At 43.3% G+C, this 22,060-nt stretch overlaps 1 protein-coding gene across 1 annotated transcript in view; it reads left to right on the top strand.

Moving 5' to 3' along the window:
- Nucleotides 1–6,112: 6,112 nt before the first annotated feature.
- RNF150 (ring finger protein 150) overlaps nt 6,113–22,060 on the top strand; it is a gene marked incomplete at both ends in the record, with an annotated part of 111,628 nt that continues 95,680 nt past the window's right edge. The window contains one exon of the mRNA XM_084262956.1: nt 6,113–6,578. Coding sequence (XP_084119082.1) covers nt 6,113–6,578 — 466 coding nt within the window. The remainder of the gene's footprint in view (nt 6,579–22,060) is intronic.

Raw genomic sequence — 22,060 nt, 5'->3', positions numbered from 1 at the left:
AATTTATAGGAGAGTAAGGAAAATAACCTTGTAACAGGAGCAAAGAAACTTTTCCATATGTTTACGTTGCAAAGAAAAAGCTGATGTTTTGACTGAGAGCTCAGTAAGCCTCTGCGTGCAAGTCATGAGAAATGTGGAAAATGCTGAAAGTTTAAGGGGCCTGAGTGAGCCATTACAGAGGAGAAAGAAATTGCAGAAAGGAGATGTGTTTCTTTCAAATGTTCTTTATTTTTAAGAAGCTGTAATAGAAGAAGCAGCAGGAAGATGTTCCTCAGCAGCAATCTCCTAGGTTCTTGTAGTTTACAAAAAAAAATCTCTAACAAAAGCAGACACTAAACAAACATGATAAGACATGGCAATTTTTGCCTCTGGGACACAGGGAGCACCATCTCACTATGAAAGCTTAATAAGGATCAAACAAGATAAAGCTCCTTTCAACTCTTTCCATAATTTTTAAATGAAAATGTCACTTTCCCTATAAATTCTGTTGAACCTTTCCTATGGCTCCACTGAGGAGTTTATCTTGGCTGCAACACGTTTTTTTTTTTCTGGAACTTTACTTGTAAGATTTTTTCAGAATGTCAGACCATTATCAAGAATATTAAATTGACCTAAGTAAGTGAAACCAGAGCTACAGCAGCAATGATAGTAATTCAAGCAGCGCTACAGAAGAATGAAGCTGTATTCAGATCTAAGGCAGGATTCTGTAATAAAGTGACAGGCAATATAGCTATTGGCATATGAACAGGAAGACGGATTGGAGTATTAACAGTGTCAGGTCAAGAAACAATGTACTGCTCAATTAATTCTCAAAATGAGCAAACTTATTGTGTTGGGGTTTTTTTAACTCTAAGCACAGTATTGACAGCAAATGGATGAGGCAATGGTATTGCTTTATCCTCTGTGTGGTCTCCCAGTGTTAACATCTCTTTTGTTCTTCTCTAGCTGTAAACAAGAATCAATTTCAGTCTCATAGCTAGGGAAGGCAAAAGAACTCATTTTCCTCAGCACCTGCAGAGATGTATCGTATTTCAGTCAACTTTCCCTGCTGTCCATCAGCATCAAGAAACCTTCAGGCTGACATGAAGTTAGCACTAACCTCAAGTCACTCCCAACTGGGACCTGTTGAGGCCCTACCCCTGCAGGGACTCGTGACACTCAATGCAGAGGAACAAAGCTGCCAACTGAAACCTCCTAAGAGGAGAGAGCGAGCATTGGGATTTCTCAGCTACCCTGTGATACACATTTTCCATATGTTTCCTTTTGCCTGGGCCCCACTCAACACAGCATCACTGACTTCTGGGTGTATCCAGGTCGTATATACAATAAGGCATAAAGTTTGTATGCTCTGAATTGGTTGCTAGAGGATCTTTCCATTAACAGTAAAGTGTACCAATGCACTTAGTTTAGGCTTTTTCAGTACTCTGCAATGCCATCTTCAACATTCTTCTGGGTTAAGATTCCTAACTTCTGGGTAAAGCCCTACTTCAGCAGAATTTGGGTGGCCTAGTCTTTAAAAGCCTTCTGCCATTTTACCTCTTGGCAGTGATTGTCCTAACAGGCTGAGACAGAGGTCCACAAACACTGTGGGATTCCATAACAGAGGGGCTTAGCAATGTGGAGGAGAGTCCTCACCTTTCACTGAAGCAGTTTCTAGCCGTTCTCTTTGAGATAATTTTAATTTGATCGTAACAAGTTACCTTTTAAACTTAAAGGCTATAAGCTAATGAATTTTACCTTCTGAAAGGGCAATCTGAGAAAATACTGTGGCACATAGTAGAGGTAATCATGTTGTGAATTTCAATGTCGTTTTCTCGTGGTCAGCTGTCACTTAAATCCAGCTTCTGAGTTCCTGTATATCAAGAATCTGAAGCTGGAGTTCCCCACATGCCACTTCTCTTTTACGTACTGACCACATTTCACATGCTCAAGTCTAAATATGGTGGTCTTGTAACTTTCTACAAGGTACAGTTCAGCTGGAATTATTCTCACTTCAGAAGCATGGAAAATTTATTAAAATCATATATAACATCCAAAATTCAGAGGTTCACCCCAGTGCTACAGACACTGTAAAATGATTTTCAATAGGATATAAAAGTAGAGATTGTGCTTTTGACTGTAATCCCGGCAAGGTGATTTGTGATCATGCTGGATGAATGCCTTGTTATGCCTCTGTGGAGACTGGAGTGCAACAAAACTCCCAGGGTTTGGTTTGTTGGGGGGATTTTTGAAGAAGAGAGCATAGGCTAGGATATGCTGAGTGGTGTGGTCGACACCCCAGAAGGAAAGGAGGCCATCCAGAGGGATCTTGACAAGCTGGAAAGATGGGCCCAGGTGAACCTAATGAGGTTCAACACTGCCAAGTGTAAGGTGTTGCACTTGGGCCGGAAGAATCCCAGACACAGATACAGACTGGGAGAAAAGCTTCTTGAGAGTAGCCCTGCTGAGAAGGACTTGGGGATTCTGGTGGATGAGAAACTTAACATGAGCCAGCAGTGTGCTCTTGCAGCTCGCAAGGCCAATGGTATCCTAGGCTCCATCAGAAGAGGGGTGGCCAGCAGGGACAGGGAGGTGATTGTCCCTCTCTACTCTGCCCTTGTGAGGCCCCATCTGGAGTCCTGTGTCCAGATCTGGGGCCCCCAATACAAGAAGGATGTGGAACTGTTGAAGAGGGTTCAGAGGAGGGCCACAAGGATGATTAGACGGCTGGAGCACCTGCCCTACAAAGAGAGGCTGAGGGAACTGGGCTTATTCAGCCTGGAGAAGAGAAGGCTGTGGGGGGACCTCATTGCAGCCTTCCAGTACCTGAAGGGAGCTTATAAGCAGGAGGGGATTCAACTTTTTAAAAGAGCAGATAATGGCAGGACAAGGGGGAATGGACTAAAGCTAAAGGAGGGAAGGTTTAGATTGGATATTAGGGGGAAGTTTTTTACAGAAAGAGTGGTGAGGTGCTGGAACAGGCTGCCCAGAGAAGTAGTGGATGCCCCGTCCCTGGAGGTGTTCGAGGCCAGGTTGGATGGGGCCCTGAGCAACCTTGTGTAGATCCAGGCCTGGAGGTTGGTGTCCCTGCCTGTGGTAGGGGGATTGGAGCTCTATGGTCCTTGGGGTCCCTTCCAACCCAGACCATTCTATGATTCTATAAGGTGGTGGCAAATGTCTTGCTGACCTGAGAGGAAACTCATTTACAGCTGCTTGAATGTTCATTGAAAGTACAGTGTTCTTGTGCCCCAGGAACACAGCAGAGTTCCGGGGAGCGAGGCAAAGGGAGGATCTCAGATGTTCCTGTAAAAAGAAATAAATAATATGGGAAGAAACATCATCAGCTATTATACCAGTCTGGGTGATTCTAAGTCAGAGCGTTTACCTACTTGATTATAATTCAGCTTTCAGCAACAAAAACAATCAAGTATTCTGTTGTTTTTATTCATGAGTGCTTTTAAGGTGAGAAGTGACCACTGGATTGTAAATTAATTGTGAAGACTTTTGTATCTTCCACTTAAAGCATGCTTTCCATCTTTTTTGTTTGTTTTGGGGTTTTGTTTAATTTGAATCTAAGAGTAGATTGTTTTTCACTTCCCAGGACAGCCTCACTTTTCTCCAACAGAGTGTCAGTATTTAACCAGCTACTTGCATTGTCTAGTCTAAACTTCTTGTCATGCCTTTATCCACTAGCTTCAAGAGCTTATTAGTGCCTGCTGTTACATCCCTGTGATGGTACTTGCACAATGTAATCGTATTGCCTCTGTTCTTTAAAAGCTGAATAGGCTGGGCACCTGAAATCTCTCCCTGGAGAGGAATTGCTTCAAATTATTTTCAGTGTTTCTTTCTTAACCTTCTTTAGTATTTCAATATCCTTTTTAAAATGCAGATACCAAAACTGGACAGCTTCCAGTGTCTGCCTCACTCATGCTTCACGCAGAGAGAAAAATCGCTTCCTTACACCTACTTCTTGCTCCCCTGAAATACCTGAGGCTAGCTGCATCCTCTTTAGGCCCCTTTTCCCTAGGAGTATACCATAGTTCCTTCCTACTCTCACCCCCAAATTATTCACTGTGTGCAGAGTAAGCCCCACACTCCCCAGTTCTTCTCCAGAGTGGCTGGCAGCTTTGGTCGCCTGGAATCCTATTTTTGCATTGAACTCCATAAAAACACAATCTGTTTTCACAAAGCTGGTCCTGAATAGGTTACATGTGCAATGGGAATGTCATGTATCATTGAGTAACACGCCTTTCAAAAACCTGTCTAACTTTACCAACCACATTGATAAATGCCTCACAAAAACATCAATCATATTTGCTTGGCAGGCTGCTTCCTATAAAAACAAACTTTATCCATGCATTGGATTTTTTTTCTCTCTTGTTTCACATGGGGTTGTTTAAGGTTATGCTAACCAACCTGTAACTACCTGGTCACCGTAATCAGTTTTCCTGGATCTTATTAGGAATCTGAAAACTCAATCATTCAAGATTTTCCTGTTATGCCAAGATGTGAAGCAGTGTCAGAGACCTGGTTAGACTCTCCACCCTTCCGCCCACTCTTTGGAGATTCACGAGTGCCATTTTTCCAGGCCAGCTGGTTTTTCTATGTTTGTAGGAGATGCTTCTTAATCTCTTTCATGAGTCCGTAATCTGGCAAACACATCCTCCCTGTATGAGATATAATTGATAGTTTTTTGCCTTGCCTTCTAATAATACTTCTTACTCTCCCAAATATGCAAATGCTTTATTGACCACAGCCCTTCCAGGCATGGATTTTCCCCTTACAGCCTTTGCTTCCCTTATGAAATCTCAACGCTTTCTAATTAACATTGGTTGCCACCTACTTTCATCCCTCAATGTTAGTTCTACATGCTAATTTTTTCTTCTTAGTTGGTGATTTTGCTTCTCCAGGAACAGACTTTGAAGGAAAGTTGTTCCCTTGCTTCACAGTAGACTTTTTGGCAACCCACCATATTTCCCTGTGCTTCTCTATTCTATTCCCCTATTTGCCTATACATTTTCTGCCAAATTATCTTTTTTCAACTTGGGGAAATAACTTTTTCAAAGCTCTCTTAATCTTGCGTGACATCCTCCTGTTACTGAACGTACTTACAGAAAAGCAGGATTTTTGATACTCTCTTGGTGTAGAATAGACACAGAGTTGTGTCATGAGCCTTTTGCAAGGCATTTGAGTCTTGGTCAAAGCTCTTTTGCAGTGTTTTTATACATTAGAAATCCCCAAGTCTGGGATTCACTGAGCCAAATTTAAGCTATTCTTTCCTGTCCGTGGAGTTTGAGCGTTGGGGGACTGTGGTGCTCTCACTCTGAGGTTTCACCTCAGAGATTCTCTCTCCCAGTCAGCCACACACCCAGTTTTGGTGGAGGTGCGTGTCAGGGGTCATTCGACAGGTGTAGTAAGCCCACCTGATCTGTGGGCAACGATCTCTGTAAGCTGTGAGACACAAATACACCGTAAGATCCACGTGTGCAATGTAACTTATCCCCCAGCGGCCGGGGCGGGGGGTGTGTGAAAATCTCCGTTACAGCTGCGCCTTGGAGGTGTGAGGGGCGCCTGGGCTCTAACGGCCGTGGCCAGGTTCCCTTCCCCCGCGCTGCCGCCCCTCTGCCGGCAGGTGCCGCCGCCGCGCCGCTCGCTCCTCCCGCACTCGGCGGCTCCCCCCGCCCCGCCGCCCCGCACCCGGGCAGCGCAGCCCCTCCGGCGGGCCGCGCCGGGCGTCCGCAGGGACCGGGCCCGGAGCGGGAGAGGCGCCGGGCGCGCGTCTGCGCCGGTGGAAATCTTTCCTCCTCCGCGCCTTCCCCACCCGGCGGCCGGCAGGGCTGCCAGCAGCGGGGGCAGGCAGCTGTGCGGGGAGGGGAGAGAGGGGGCAGGAGGAAGCGAGGCAGCGGGGGAGGGCGGGGACGGGGCCAGTCCGAGGAAATCAAACGGCCCCGACATGAATTAGGCAGCGGGCTGCAGAGGGGAGGGCCGCCCTCCCCCTCCCTCCCTTTCCCGCACGGCTCCGGCGGGAGCAGCGCCGCCCCGCACGGAGCCGCCTGCTCGGGGCACGCCAGGCGCGCACGCACACACGGACGGGCGGGCGGGCCGGCTGGCCGGGTTGGGGGGGGCCCGGCAGATGAAGATGGCAATGTCTGTGATCCAAGCGTGCCGCAGCCTGGCTCTCTCAACATGGCTGCTGTCCTTTTGTTTCGTGCATCTGCTGTGCCTGGACTTCACCGTGGCCGAGAAGGAGGAGTGGTACACGGCCTTCGTCAACATCACCTACGCCGACCCGGCGGCCGGCAGCGCCGAGCTCCGCAGCGAGAAGAGCGAGTGCGGGCGTTACGGCGAGCAGTCGCCCAAGCAGGACGCCCGCGGGCAGGTGGCCCTCTCCGCCTCGCCCGCCGACCGCTATGCCTGCGACCCCAGCACCCGCTTCAATGCTCCGGCGCCGGGCAAGAGCTGGGTGGCCCTTATCCCGCGGGGCAACTGCACCTACAAGGACAAGATCCGTCACGCTGCTGCCCAGAACGCTTCTGCTGTGGTCATCTACAACGTGGGCTCCAGCAACGCCAACGAGACCATCACCATGCCCCACGCAGGTGAGCCCCGGCACCCTGCGCGCGCCGCAGGGGCTCACCCCGAGGTCTGTGCTGGATGGGTGGATGGCTCCCGCTTTCTTGTGTGTGGCAGCCCACTCTGCCCACGCTCCTTGGGGTGGGAGCTGCTGCGGGGGTAGGTGACCTCGCACCTCCTGGCAGGGAGCAGGATGGGCTGCAGGCCTCGCTGGGTGGGGGTGGTACGCATCCTGAGAGCTGTGGAGCACCTCTCCATGCTGCCATGGCAAAGGACGGATGTGCCACTAGCAGTAATGCATGGTGATGCTCCAGGGATGAAAAGTTTGGGAGAGGTAAAGTTTGGGTCTAGTCAGAGAAATGGATGGGACCCTCAGCTTGCTGTGGGGCACCGGTGCTTTTTTTGTGTCCTGAGGATCCTCTGGGATGTGGTGTGTGGGACCAGGTGTGACAGACACCTTCAGAAGAGGAGCAGTGTAGTGTTTATGGTGCAGGCTTATCAGAAGGTGCAGTAAAGTAGGGAACACTGTGTCCATTGCCTTGCCTATGATAGTGTAAAAGCTGTGTGATCGAGTAGGAATGACAAGTACCTGATTTGGTGAGAACACGAGATATTTTGTCCAGAATGGGGCTTGGGGAGGAGGGGGGTGGTTCATCCTTCCAGGAAAATGCTCTGATGGAGTTTGTGCTCACAGCATCAGTACACAGGTTCTCAGGTCCCAGCATGTGCTCATCAACTAGAACCGAGCTGAAATCCAGTCATCAGAAACAACCCAAACCTCGGGCTATGCCCACAAAAAAATGCTGGTTTTGAACCAGTGATCAATCACAATGGTGGTGTTTTAAAAACACGTCACCAGGTTTATATTTAGGGATAGTGTTTTCTGCCAGGGGTCTTTTATATCAGCAGCCTATGCCATGGCGACTAAAATGCCACCTATTGCGAAACCTCCGTTTAGTTTGCATCCAATAACTAATCACGCCCAGCTGTTTCATGCCAGTTGAATTTTAGCAGAGTTAGGGGTAAGTCAAAGCACAGGGAGGCTCCAAAACAGGATGTTATTCAAATGACATTTTAAATTTCCTCACTAAACTGACTAGCATGGATGTGCTGAAAAACAATTTGTTGCCTAACTATAGTGCTGTAATACTTCTGATGCAAAAGTAGTGCTTTTGGACCCTCTCGTGTGCAGCCACTGGAAGACAGCAACCATTTATTTAGGCAAATTGGTGGTTTTTTGTTAGGAAGATGGGGTGGCTTTTTTACTATTTTCCATTGGTTTTGTGAGACAAGCAACTCATAACCTCTTGAGCTTCTTGAAACTGCTTTATAACCTGCACATGGTTTAATAGCTGTTCAGATTATACTTCTTGGTACTTTAAGTATCACTGATTATATACTAAGCAGTATAAAGTAGTAGAAGCTTGGCATGCTTATGTACCCTTAAAGTAAACCTCAGGCTGTTTCAAAACTTAGGATGTATCACTTGCTCTTCTCTAGTGAGTTTCTCTAAAACTGCCAACATGTTGGATCAATTAATGGTTTGCCTGCTTTCAAAGTATGTGCTAAGCTGGTTTCCCACACAAATGGTGTTTTATTAAGAAACAGTGGGAGTAAAAAATGTCTAACCTTTAAAATGTTAAAGCTTTTGTTTGTTTTAAGTCTAAAATGAAGTAAGTAGGGAATCTTTCTTACTGCAAGCAGCCTCAGCTTTCAAAAATAAGAACACTGCATCACTTATCTTGGGGGCAGCTTCTTTTATGTCATATGACTCCTTACAGTTTATTCTGAGAATCCTTTTTGAGTGTTGAATTGATACCCAGCAGTGTAACTATACAGTATCAGAGGCTGAAACGCAAGGGAAACTTGCAGCAGATAATCTGGACTTGTTGAACATGGTCAGTGAGACTGATTGATTGATTGTCTGAGGTTGTCTTCATTTTAAGGGTTTTTGGTCTGTGAAGTCAAGAAGTGGTTGTTGGTCTTACCTCCACGGAAAACCTGTTCTCTGTGTACAGTCAAAACTCAGAGGAGTTTTAAAGCATAAGTCTGCTGGAACGGGAGGAAAAATAATTATTCTTAAACAAATATTTGGCAAACTAGCAGGGGTTTGGATCTGGATTTATGTTTACTCTCCCTTTTGTACCACTGTTAAGCCGGGACACAGTGAATATCCAAACTGTGTAAAATCCTCTCTCTGACTTGCAGCGTTTGACGTTTGCTTGGTCCCAGTCTAAATGACAGCACAGGATTCAAGGGAAGAATGAATCAGGTTCTTGGTTTCTGAGTTCAGCAGCATCTGCGGTGTTCTGCCCACGCCAAATCCTGGAGTGGGAAGAAGAAAATTCCAGCCTGGAAAATACTTGGGGGTTGGAGGGGAGGAGTGAAATATGACCTAAAAAGCAATTTAAAAGTATAAAGGAATATGATGTTGCTTTCTTCTTTTTTTTTTTCCTCCTTTTCTCCCACAGACTTTTTCTGAGGTTTCATAGAAGCTGAAATAAACTTTTTCTATATAGAAAACAGAGTATCCTGTTGCATAACAATATGGCTCTTGCCCTTACTAAAGAGCTGTTTTTCCTTATGTACGTTCTTCTGTATGCTTTGACTTCTTTTTTACTGTCTTTTTCTCTCTTCTAGTGCTGCTTTTTCAGCTCCTCTTCCCCCAGCACTCATGTTCTTCATCTCTTCCCCTGTGCTTCATTCCCCTCTTGACCATGTTGCTGTGTTACTTCATAGTGCTTTGCCCTTGCTGCTTTCTTCCCAAAGCTGTCTTTCTCCAGCCAAAGATCTTACCTCACAGCTGTATGTATAATTGTATTTCCTGTTTTCTGCTGCAGTGCATGCCAGTGACCCTTTGCTAACATGGTGCCTCCTGATTTTACAATCTATAGGCAACTGCCGCAAGAAACCACTCTTAAATTTGAAGGAGTGTGCAAGGCTTCCCTTCCCCCCTTCTTTCCCCTCCCTCAGAGCTCCCCCTCCCCACTCTCAAAACGAGTCAAAACCAGGGTGGTGATATGTCATTTGTTGGGGAAATCTTCAAATACAACTTTATAGGATTTATTTATAGTGCACCAGACAGAACAGACAAAGTGTGTGATTTGAACCAGTTCAGTCACTGTTTTGAAAGCCTTGGCTTTCAGGGAGCTTGTACTTAGGTCACTGCTTGCACATCTAGAAGGGTGAGGTAGAGTTGTGACAGGGATGCAGAGCTCTGTGGCTTCTGTGCTAGGACACACCTTAGCTTTTGGAGCATCTGCTACAGTCTTTGCAAACCAATATCTTCATGTTTATTGTTTTCAAGTATGGTACAGGAGCTGTGAGTCGAAGTTTGTTTGCTTTTTTGACTAAGTCAGTTTTAACCAGAGGAGGATGAAAGCAACCAGAATTTCTTTTATTTCTCCTAAATCAACCTTTTTCTAGAAGAGAAGTAGAAAGAGGATGTAATCCATGGTGTTCTATAGGGTCTCTAATTGGCTTCTTTTTCTTACTCAGAAGGAATTTGAAAAGGCTGTAGCCACAGTGGCTGCATTTGATAACTTAGTATTAATTGAAAGTATCTTACCACCTGTCCTAACACTTCCTCTGAGCAGATACAGCAAGGGACCCTTCCAGAAGATTCATTCAAGTGAGAACTTCCCTTTCTCCAGCTCTTATTGAGGGAACCTAGTTTGACCACTTCTAACTTGGGCACCTCTCAGGTGCCTGGGGCTAGGGAGGGATGTTAACTGTGACTGTGCACAATTCATATGTAGGCAAAAATCAAACCTTACAGTTTTTGATACAGTTTGTAACGCTCATTTTGAATTCTGAACTCGGAGTATGTCACAGAATGGATATGATTGTTACTGCATCCTAAGCATTTTGTGCCAGAAGCATATGTGTGTTGAGCAGTTTTACATCCTCCGTATTCTCCTTTTCCAGCGCATGCCATCACAAATTCTAAGCCTCGTGCTGCCTGTGTGACAACCTGCAGAGACCTGGCTTTTGTAGTGGCTCGTATGCACTGGCAGCAACTGTCAGCTGTATCTTTGAGACATGGAATCTCATACGGAGTCTGAGATGACTGCCTCCTTTCCTCCCTGTTTGGCCCTCAAGTGTAGCATGTGTGTGCCAGATTGCACGAGGAGGGCATGGCCATCCTGCTGCAAAAAGAGCTGTTGTCCCTCCGCACGTGCTGTGAATGTGGCCATCCTTCACTGATTCACATTCAGTTCAGTAGCAGCTTCCCTTGTACACAGATTTGTGGTTGTGCAATGGCTAGTCTGGCTTTTTACGTACATTGAGATGTGTTGGTATTAGTTTTACCTTTGGGCTCGCCTCTAGATTTGTACTGATGTGGAAATTAAACACTGAGGTTAAAGACTCCTCTCTCTACCAACTTAATTCAGTACTGTGGCTGTGTTTGTTCCTTTATTGAAACATTTGTTTTCCTAAACTGTTATTTTTTTTTAATTCTAATGAAGAAAATGTGCTGACAGCATTCACACTGAATTTGCGTCTGGATAAGTGTGAATTAATCGAGGGTTGGACATCTCAGCCTTCCAGGGTCTGCCATAATAATTTTCTGTTCCAGGCACCTAGGATTCATTCCTAATAGAATCCAAGTCAGTGGGGGGGAGGGAGATGGAGATTAGTGTATCTCTGAGCCTTATCCATCATGAAATTGAGGCACAGCTGGGGTGTGCTGCCATCATTAGGAACTCAGAGGAGCTCCTGGATCTGTTACGTAGGCCTGGCTTTCAGTAGTTTTTTTTAAATCTGGTTCTCTGTCAGAATCACAGATCTGTACCATTGGCTAGGGCCAGCAGTAGTGCCAACAAGCTGTCCCACTGCATTGGCTAGTGAGCCACACTTCTGCCTGCTGGTTCTGCTGTGGTTCAGCGGTGGACTGCTCTACCACAGACCTGTTCAGCTATGTCAAGGGGGGGGACTTTGTGGTCATAGGTAACTGGTTTAGCTTTAGCTGACTTAAAGGGGATCAATCTGGCCTACAAGGACTAGAGCAACAAAATACGCTTTGTCTCCAGTACTACCTGGGACAGCCAGTTCAGTGCAGGATGAGATGCTTTTTGCCGTGTTGAATCTCGCATCTTCTGTCAACCTCACAACTGGCCTGTGCTTCTCCTTCAGAGCCCATTGCGGTCAGTGCCAAGACAGCGAGTCCACTGAGCTTTGGACCAAGTCATAAGGTACAGCTTTCCCTACAAAGTGGTGAAGCATTGATTCATTGAAGATTGCACTGATCCTCCAGGCTTACTGATTGCAAAAGCAGATTTCTGCATGCCCTTGGGTTAATCTGCAGCATTTGTTTGCAGTGATATTCATGCAAGTGCTCATGTTGTCTTTGGGTCTCTGTAGCAAAGAAGTGACACAGCAAGAAGAAAATCTTACTTAGAAACAAATCTGTATCAGCATTGATCCTAACTGCTGCCTAGTAATCTGGATGCAACCTGCTTTAGGTATGCTGTCTCTAGGAGAATGGCTTGCTTTTGATAAAGGGATGGTTTGTTCTAGTCCTGTCGGTGTTTTGGCTTTGAAATGGTCTGCGTTAGTTTGAGTTACTAGAATACCGTGGCAGCCTCTGTACTGTGTTAACTACGTTGTAGCTCACTAATTCATGCGGATTGGATTCTGTGCTGCCCCCCTTTGTGGTATGTCATAAAGCACAAGAACACTGTCAGCAAAAAGAGGGGGAAAACGTACAGTTAAGTTAGTTCAGTGTCAGTGCTTTAAGAGTCTCTTTTCTTGCTGAGAGAGGAGGACACTTTCTACTTTTCTCATGTAAGCAAAGGACTAAAAGAACCCATTATTTTGCCACACTTGTTTGATGAAGCTTATAGTGCATTGTCATGCGAGATGACTGAGTTGAAGTGACCTCTACCACAAGCCAGGCTGATGAAGAGATAGATCTTTATGAAGGGAGAGCCCAACGGCTTCTCCGCTTCCCAATAGCTTCTGCACAGCTAACCTGCACAGAAACGGCATTCATTTCAAGACAAGCTCCACTTCTGCCCTCTCAGTTGCATTTGAGTACTAGGCACTTGATGATTTCTTTGGTGTGGAAGGGAGCAAACAATACAATCATTGACTCATAGAAATCAGATATGGAAAAGACTGAGTAGTCCCTGTAATCTGTCACCTTACTAATGCAGGACTGCTTCCTACAGTGTTGCCATCTACTGCTGTCAGTGATTTTTGCTTAGCGTCTTGCAAAGGAAAGAGTCTTGGGGTACTTCAGGATGAAATGCAGTCTATGTAAGCACCAGAATTGTGATGAGGCAAGAGATCTAAAATGCAGGAGGATATTAAACAGTAGTATTATATCTTTCAATAATATTTAATTCTCCTAACTTCCACAAAGCCATCTTGGAAGAGGCATAACTTGTAACAGATGAGGTTTAAAACCAACTGTATCCATTGTACCACACCATTTAGGGGAGTATTTAGTGATTGCAAAAAGAAAGAGAAGGCAAAATGTTTTGTAACTGGTTATGTCTGAACAAGCTTACTCTGCTGTGTCTTGATTTCATAGTGGGATGTGACCCAGGACTTCATTCGAGCCCAGCTCTCCCCTCATGTCACTCCATCGTGCTTTGGTTTCTCTGGAAACCTAGATGTCTAGATGGTTAGCCACAGGTTAGCCACTGCAAGGTTTGACTGGGACCTGAGTGTGGATGAGCAGAGGTCAGGAACTCCCCAGGATATCCTGCTTGTTCATGGACACATTTAGATGTAGTGTCTCAGAAGGTAATTCTATTAAGAACTACACTTTCTGTTACCTGGATGAGAAAACGCACATCACTTGGGTGCAGCCTCAACTCTTAAAATTTACTGTATTAAATCCATCAGCTTTATATCTCCTGTCTGATCCACTGCCCATATTAGTGGATGCCAAGCTCCATAACCCTAGAAGTTTGCTAATGAATTTGCTGTGAATTGAAGCTCATCAATTATAGGCTTACTGTTATTCAGTGCATTTTCTCTTCAGAAGTAATTGTCCAGCCAGGATAGGTTGAAAATTACTGATTTAAATGCTTACTGCCCTGGTGGAAACAGTTTTTGAGTTCTTAAATGGATGAATGGAAATACCTCTTCTTTCACCAGTTCTGGTAGATGGAGAAAGGTTTGCTTGTGAAAGTTGTGTTTTACAAGAGAGGCTTAACAAGGGCATTATTTATTTTCTGGCCCCTAGTCAATAAATTGAGATAAACCTTAGAAAACTGAACTGAGGCAAACTGAAGGAGATAATGAAAAGATTAACCTGTTTGTTTTGTAGCTATTCCTCATTGAAATATTTTGATGCTTTGCTGCTTAGAGATAGAATAGCTTTTTCAAATAATTGTTCATTTCTTTTTCCTCTCTAGAGTGACTTACAAATAACATCAATAAAGTGAAGTGCCTGTTCATTTGCTTCTGACAGTATAATCATAGTGATACTCAATTATACTGCCAGACCTAAGGGTCTGCCAGAGTTTTGATCACAAATTTGATGTGTTTAACTGTGTTTATGTATGTAATAGTCCCTGCTGTACATTGGAAAGGTAGCCCATTTACTTTAATCTTATTTTCAGTTTGAGGCAAAGTTACAGGAAAAAATATTTATCTTTTCAGTTTCCAAAACACAGAAACATCAATTACAGCCACGTAACTCCAGAGGGTCCTGGTTTGAGTACGTCTTATATACTCCTTAAACACAGAGAGAAACAATACATCTGCACAGGAATGTAGTTCCTCCAGAGATGCATGGAATAGGATGAGTTGGCAAGTGCTCCCTTGTGCTACACAGTTAATGAAACATAGCTTTAAAAAATTTATTCATATTCCATAGTGTCTTGAAGCCTTTATCGTGAGAGAGGACCCCCTGGCAGTGGGGTGCTCCATAACAAAGCAGTTCTCTCTGTATACTCTTCTACCAAGATAGACCCTCGATACTGACGTATTTGTCTATGAACCATCATTCTTTGTCCCTGAATGTTGGCTTAGTTATATAGGATACTATTCTTCCTCATAATTTGTTCCATACCTTGGGTTTCCTCCCTTTTTATATGCTCTTTCGTTTGCCTCTTACTGTTCAAATCTCTCCTTACAAGGCATCTTTTTTTTTTTTTTCAAATCATTGTAAGAGCATCTCACCAGGTAATATACGTAATTTAAAGAGAGTTATGCATCACTCTAATCTGAAGCTTCCAGCTTTATAAATCACACGTTGTTAAACTGTGCTCTTCTATTTATTGCTTGCTCTTGCAGTCCTTGTCAAAAAACTCATTTCTAGCACGGTCACCGCTCGATCGTGCTGAGTGTGTCTCATTACACAGCCGCGCTGGGAACGGACTAAAGGCCCCCGCAGTAGGTATGTTCAGTTTGCATATACATCTCTACTCTTAAGATTACTCTAAACTGTGTCAACGTTAGTTGAATGTGTTGTGGGCTGTCTGGGTTCAGACCCAGTTCAGTAAGCTGCATGGTTTTATTGTTTTGCCTTAACTGATCTGTGGAGTGCTGGGGAGGCTTTTGCACCTGCGCTGTCATACTAGCAGAGCGATTCCAGCTCTTCACAATCAAAGCTCTGGGTATCTAACAAGTTTCACTATAAAAGATTCCTTGGATTTTCCCATTCTGCTAGAGTTCTGTATGAGTACCTGATAAAGATCTCTCTGGTTTTACATCCTGTCATGCTAGCTAAAGGGTTAGTATTCTTCCTTTTCCACTTCTGTATCTTCTGTTAGAAGGCACAAGTATATTTCTGCTTGTCCTTTGCCCTTTCAGAAGTCTTTGTATTAGAATATCTTAAATCTTTGGCCATATTTCTGGGGTGTGCCTGTGTGTGTACTCAGTCTTTGAAATGGAACAGTCTGATGCTGCAGTCTCTTTCACATTTGCTTCTTATACTTGTACAGAACATGCTTTCCCTTCTTGTCCCTTTTTAAGCCATTATTATATGCCTGTATCATGTTCCTTGAGTGAGGCAGCTTTTGTGAGACTAATCTCTGCTGGGTTTCTTACTGCTCTTTATATGTTCAAGAGTTTGAAGTACCATATGGTTGTCCATGAAATTCATACCTTTACTAAATACTGTATCAGGACTTTTCATGCTGGAAAGTGAGAAACTATACGAGCAAAATCCATTATGTCTTGTTATAATACTGCCTTTGATGTCTTTCTCTTGCCTTATTTTTCTTTCTGTCCTCTTCATTATCTGTTTAGGTTTTTCTCTTTTTTTTGGGGGGTGGTGGTGGGGGGGTGGTATAATATCTTTTTCACCTCTCCTTTTATGTGCCTTGCACCTGGTTTTCATCTCTTAGAAGGATTTTTTCTTCCCTTTCTCCCCATCCCTTACCAAGCTGACAAAAGTAGCCAAAAGCTATTGGATTATACTTACTGTGGTTGCTTTTCCTTTCAGGCTGAATCTGGGTTTAAAGAGCACCACCTGTCTGCTGTTCCAGGTCTGTTGGCTTGGAGGAGTGGGACACTAGCAATGAGGAAGTGTGGCAGGGCTGTTTATAAGCAGAAGACCACCAAGCTGGGAAAGCACATTTGCTATGCATAGAATGTCTTTGTGCTGAACACTCCTAAGTCTTTTTCATGAGTTCATAAGACTAAATTATGGTCCCCTCTATGTAATGGAGGCTGATCCTGTGCTTTCGTGCTTTTACAGAAGATGAGATTTCCCCCACTGGGTGCAAGAAAAACTGTTAGGGAATTTTTCCATAGGACTGTTTTTCTTTAGAAGTGAAATGGATTTTCAACAAAGACTATTTTGGAAAGTTTTTGGTCTCCAGAAAAAATCTTACAGTTCTGAGTTTGAGTAAGGTTTTATTTTAGTAGTTTAATGTATCAAAATTTCAGGTTCAGAGAAGTTTGGGTTTCCCTTTCTTTTTCTTTTCCTTTTTTTTTTTTTTATGATATCTGACATCTTTATCAGCTTCTACCAGCTTTAGGCACTAGTTCCACCCCAGAGCACAAATCTAATGTCTTCCTGATTCAACTGCTCTACTCCTCCAAGAATGAGTGCACACGTTTGATTGTGGGTATTATTTAAGGAAATTGAACTCAGGTTTGCAATGCTGAATTTCTTTCCTGTGATAGTGTGCCAACAGCTCTCTGTCTTCCTATTGTGCAGTCCCTAAGCTGTAGGATCCTTGGCCTTTGCTCCGTGTATGTATCCTTGCCAGCAGGCTAGAAGTGACTTTGGCTCCATGTCTAGGCGCACACAGGAATGGTATTTGGTATGAGTGAAAGATTGCCTTCATAGACAAAAGACATAACAAGGATCAGTAGTTGTTAGTGGAAGTGAGACAAATTCAGGCCTGTAGTAAAATGCAATTTCCTGAATGCTGCTCGTAACTTAATGTTATGTGAGTGGGCTTGGATAGCTCTCTAAAAGTCACATCCTAGAAAAATTACCCTGTTTTCTGGGAAAATTGCAGTAGTATGTGTACACAGAAGGTTAGAGAAGGTGAGTGAGGTAGTTCTTTATTGCTCTAGGTACTGTACCTCTCTGGAATTACCACCCAGTTCTTTTCCACACTTGGAGACTGTCAAAACAGCTCTGGCAGAAGCTCTGCACTGTGTGCACAGATAAACCCTATGGCCTGAAGCATCAGCCTTTTGAGCTTTTCAGCATAGCGTGTCCTTTATCACCTGGAAAAAACTTAACTGGGTGGCAGTGGTGAACCAATGTCAGTTTGTTACTTCTTTGTGACTTTCTCATGGAATAGGAAGCTGAGAGAAAAGGCACTTGCAAGAAAAGCAGAGTCTGAGGCACTTCTATTTTTTGTGTCTGAAGATAGCCAACAAATGCAGAGAGCTGCCTGTCAGCCTCCGCAAAACAAGCCTGTGCCGGAGCATCTGTCTCACATTGTAAAAGAAGCTGAAAGCATTTCTCTTCCAACATTTCTGTTTAAATGTTGAATGCCAGCACAAGGGAATTTCATTATTAAATGTGACCCAGAGCAGGAAAGGTACTGCAAATGGGGATGAAATACTTCAAAAACCAATAATGCAGTCATTCACTTTGCCAGAGAAATGGTTAAAATAACTGTTCAATGGTAGTCATGTGACATAACCTGAATCTGGAGAGGTGAACTCATGTTGATGGAAAAGTAACAGCCATGGAAGTAACATGTGAATCCTGTGGCATCATCAGCAGGGAGACATTCTTCCTTTTGAAGCCTATGAAATGTATTTTACTAACTCATGTATCTTAATCCCCATTTCAGTTCTGCACTGACTCCCATTTCTCACTAGTACCCTCTATCATGATCTTTGAAATCCAGCCCTCCCTTGCTGCATTTGCAGGCGGTGGGAACATTCTCAGAGGTGATGAGGGTCTTGGTCACCTTGTGCTCAGGTTTGAGCTTGTATATTCTCTAGTTGCCTTTAGCAGTTTTGCATGTTGCTGGTGTTTGAGCATGAAGGACTGAATTGCTCACCGAATATTGCCTGACTGGTAGAGAAAGCTACCAAACAACTGTATGGGAAAGTAGGGAGCTGTGTCTGAGGCAGTCAGGATCATCTACTGCATCTAGTAATTCTTCAGGGAACTTGTTTGCCCTCTTCACTGCCCTGGCCTGCAAACCTCAGCTTCAGAAATCACATTAAAAAGACGTTGTTTTTCTATGTTAGGTGAGGTTTTTTCCCTCTAGAGGCACTCTCTTTTCTTTATCCCTCTAAGTCCCAGACAGTTGGAATTATTTTCCTTTTTTTTTTTTTCCCCTGTCCTAGCCTCCTAACCAAAACTTACTGAGATTCAGGTTATAAGATTCCATAGCTGATTTTTAAGAGAAAAATATTACTGTATAACTTCTTTCTGAATTTATAATTTCTAATGGTTGGTAGTTAAGGAAATCTTTTGTCACAGAGGATTGATACTATCTGGTTTCTAAACATGCGTGGCCTACCACTTCTTTCGCCAGTAATGAAGAGCTTCATTCCTTTTAATTAATTATATAACCATCTTTCTGCTGTTAGACTTACGAAAAATAACAAAGCATGCACTGAATTTTTAGTATAGAATATCATCTTGTGTTTATCTTGTATATTTGAAGTGTAGAATCTCTTCCTAGTTCACAAGCAATACCCTGTAGAGTCAGCACAATGACTGTTCTTGGTCTTTTCTGGACAATTTATTTTGTGTCCATAGACCAGAAATATTTTTCACAAATGCAAATATAACTGTGTTAGCTTTATCACAGAGCTGTTGACTTTGGCTCTGACTAGCCAAATCTGTTGTGGATAAGCCTGGAAAACAGGAACTATTGTGCATATGTAAAGCAATAGACTGGTAGTAATGATTGCAGGGAGGCAAGTACAACTGTCTCACTTAGACCAACGCAACAGCTCCTAAAACCTCTTACTTGCAAATGAGACTGATACTTAAACATCAGTTCTAATTCTGACTACTAAGATAGTGATTTTTCTGTCATAAAGCTCACTAGTAGGTATCTTAAAAATAATCTAACCTAAATTTTTATGTCTACATCTTACTAAGATAATTTGGAGAATGTTTCACATCCCAGTTCGGAATGATGTTTGCAAAAATAGGTATAGTTAAGCTCAAATTTAGTTCTTGCTGAGAAAGGGCCAGAAGTTGAGCTCCTTGACTAATGTGATTGAAACTGATTTTATAAGAAAATGTAATCTATGAAGAAGCTAGTGTCTGATGTAACCCAGAGATTTGCTACTAAGAATGTTACTGTGGTCATCTTTGTGAGGGCACAAGAATAGTGAATAGTCAAAGTCCTGACAACAAGGCATATTTCTAATTATATATATATATACACACACTTCGGATATTTCATAAAACAGGTGCTTTGTAAATACCTATTAAAGGAGGTACTTTATTTTACATTTCTTCACATAGATTGGCTTCTGCTTTCTGGGGTATCAGGTATGTCTGTACGCAGTAAGAAGCGATGGTGCCCCTCAACTTCCAGTGAACACTCTTCCCCTTCACTCTGAGGAAGAGTTGACCACCCAAACCCTGTAAAACCCAGATGCTGTCTCCTCTTAACTGAGCTTATTTGATGTCTGATACCAGTGTGTGCAGAGAGCAATCACAGCTGTGAGAGGTGTGGACAGCTGGTTAGTTATTTGCAGATGGCTTAGTGATTTCTATCAGCCAGCCAATTGTATTTGCTAGGTGAGCTAGAGGAGTTCATGTAGTTTCGAATAGCCAGACAGCATTTCTTGCTAATCAGGGAGTTGCCTAAATTGGAGATATGTGCATATCTAAGGCCTATCAGATCCATGGCAGCTCCATACTTTATGCCTGTTCCAGTTTGGGAGTAATTACTGTAATGTTCTGCAGATTTGGTTCCAGTAGATAAAATTTTGCACCCTCCCTTGTGGCCTTATCAGCCTGTCAGCTTCATTTTGCTTTGAGAAATTCCAAAGAGGTTTTCTTAATGTTCCCAATGCTACATATCCATTTTGAAGAGAACTTTGGACAGTTGTTTTGGGTATGTTGTGAGGATGCGAAACTGTAACCAAGGAGGAAGTAAGTGTAAAGTGAACAGATATTCCTCCATTAGACATTCTTAACACTTTAACTGCCATAATTAGTTAAAGGGATCTTCCTGGAAATAATATACTACTTTTAATTAACCTGTAAATATGTAGGGGTGCCCCATGACAACCATGTTGACATCACAGTATGACTTTCAAGAGGCTAATATTAATGTTATAATGTACAAGTATTAATGAATACCTGAGGTGACTCAGTAGTGTCTTCGGTGCTCTGCAAATCTGTATTTATCAGCACAAGCCTCAAAGATCCTACATAATGTGAACTGACATTAGTGGGAGTGGAGGTGATTAGTATCCATTTATGCTTTTCACAGGCTCGGGACCTAGTTTTCCTTCTCCTTTGTCTCCTTGTTTAATAAACCAGAATTGGAATCCATCCATCAGAGAATTATTGCAGGTTTGATTAATTTGAAAATAAACCCGATGTTCGTGCTGTTATCCAAAAGTTGTATCCACCTGTTGGCAAGAGTTTCAGGATCTGATAGGGCATTAAGTCTTTATTCAAATGGATGATATTTAGTCAGCGAAATAAAAATAAAATTGCAATTTTATTTTTGTTTTCCATCTTTAATATGGCAATGTCCCTGTCACTGAAAGGAATACATACTATAGACAACGTGTAAGCAACCTCAGGCTGTAGCAGTGAAGAGATTGTATCTTTTTGTTGTGGAAGGATGTGCAGACTTTGCATGGAAACAGAAAGAATGTATGAAGTTTTATGTAGGTGCACTTCTGTAGCCACTTTGAGGTAGCACACCAGCAGCTTGCTGGAGAAGTCACGAGAGGTTCACGTGAAAAAAAAAAAAACAAAATCTCCAGTGCCAATATGGTGGTTCCATAGTTCTTACATGGAGTATTGGGATTACACCGTGCTTTGAACTTACTTTTCACAGGCCTTGTTTTCTGTATGCACACTGCTTTCAGGCCAGCTCAGGTGCTGATTTCTGAACACTCAGGTTAGTCACTGTTACTCTAAGAGTCTCCTAAGCCCCCATTTCACATATTTACATATTATGCCAATAACCATCCTGTAAAATTCCAAGCCCCAAATCTTTCCTTTAGAAAAAGCGTGATAAGTTTGCTGATTGCCAGCAATGTACTTACCTATGCCATTAATGTGTAATGTCTACTTCTGAAATCCTAACCCTCGTGAAGTCAATACCAAAGCTTCCCAAGGATTTCATTGCCAAGTAGTTAAAGCAAGAAAATTAATACCTGAATCCATTATATATCTTCTACTGCCCCCATAGTATTTAACACATTGTTGTCAAGTACAATAAAGCCCCATTCATCACAACCCAACAGAAATAATACCAGTCTTCCACCAGCAATCTCAGTGATGTATTAGCAGTCTGCATTTCATATGAGTTGCATACATCTATCAGATTCAAGTAACACAACAGACAACACCAGGGCTTCATTAAGGTCATTTTGTAATTGAGTAAAATTATGGACCAGCCTCCGAGTGCCTTGAAGCTGTAAATATTAACTTGCATGAGCTCTCCAGTGCATTTAATGAAAGGCCCACCTGGCCTCAAGCAATTGTGTGAATTATGTAGCCATTGTTACATTTATGATGTAGGTAGGAGTTAATTTTCTTACCTTTTGAAGTGCTCGAGAATAGTAGATTGTGCCTTATGTGTATTGCTGACAGTGGGCTTCAAAACAAATTTTTCTGAAATCTACTGACAGCTGAACTTTAGTTCTCACAAGGCTTATGGCTTTTGTGTGAAATGAAAGGACTCGGGGAGGTGCGGCGGCGGCGTTAGCGCGGAGCCGCAGGAAGAGGCGGCAAAGCTCGGTTTGCGAGGTGCACGTGCCTGCTGGCTGATCTCCAGGAGCAGGGAGCAGCCAGGCTCACATGAGCTGCCCGAGAAAAGTCACAGTTGAGATAAAAGCGTCTCGGTCTCGAGCAGGTGCTGGCTGGAGGCACCACACAAAGTCCTGTTCTGTATTGGTGGGTGAGAGCAGCGTG

Source organism: Gallinula chloropus, assembly GCF_964237585.1.
Source record: "Gallinula chloropus genome assembly, chromosome: 4".
NCBI lineage: Eukaryota > Metazoa > Chordata > Aves > Gruiformes > Rallidae > Gallinula > Gallinula chloropus.
Note: the sequence above shows the minus strand (reverse complement) of the source record. Positions and strands in the feature narration are given on the sequence as shown.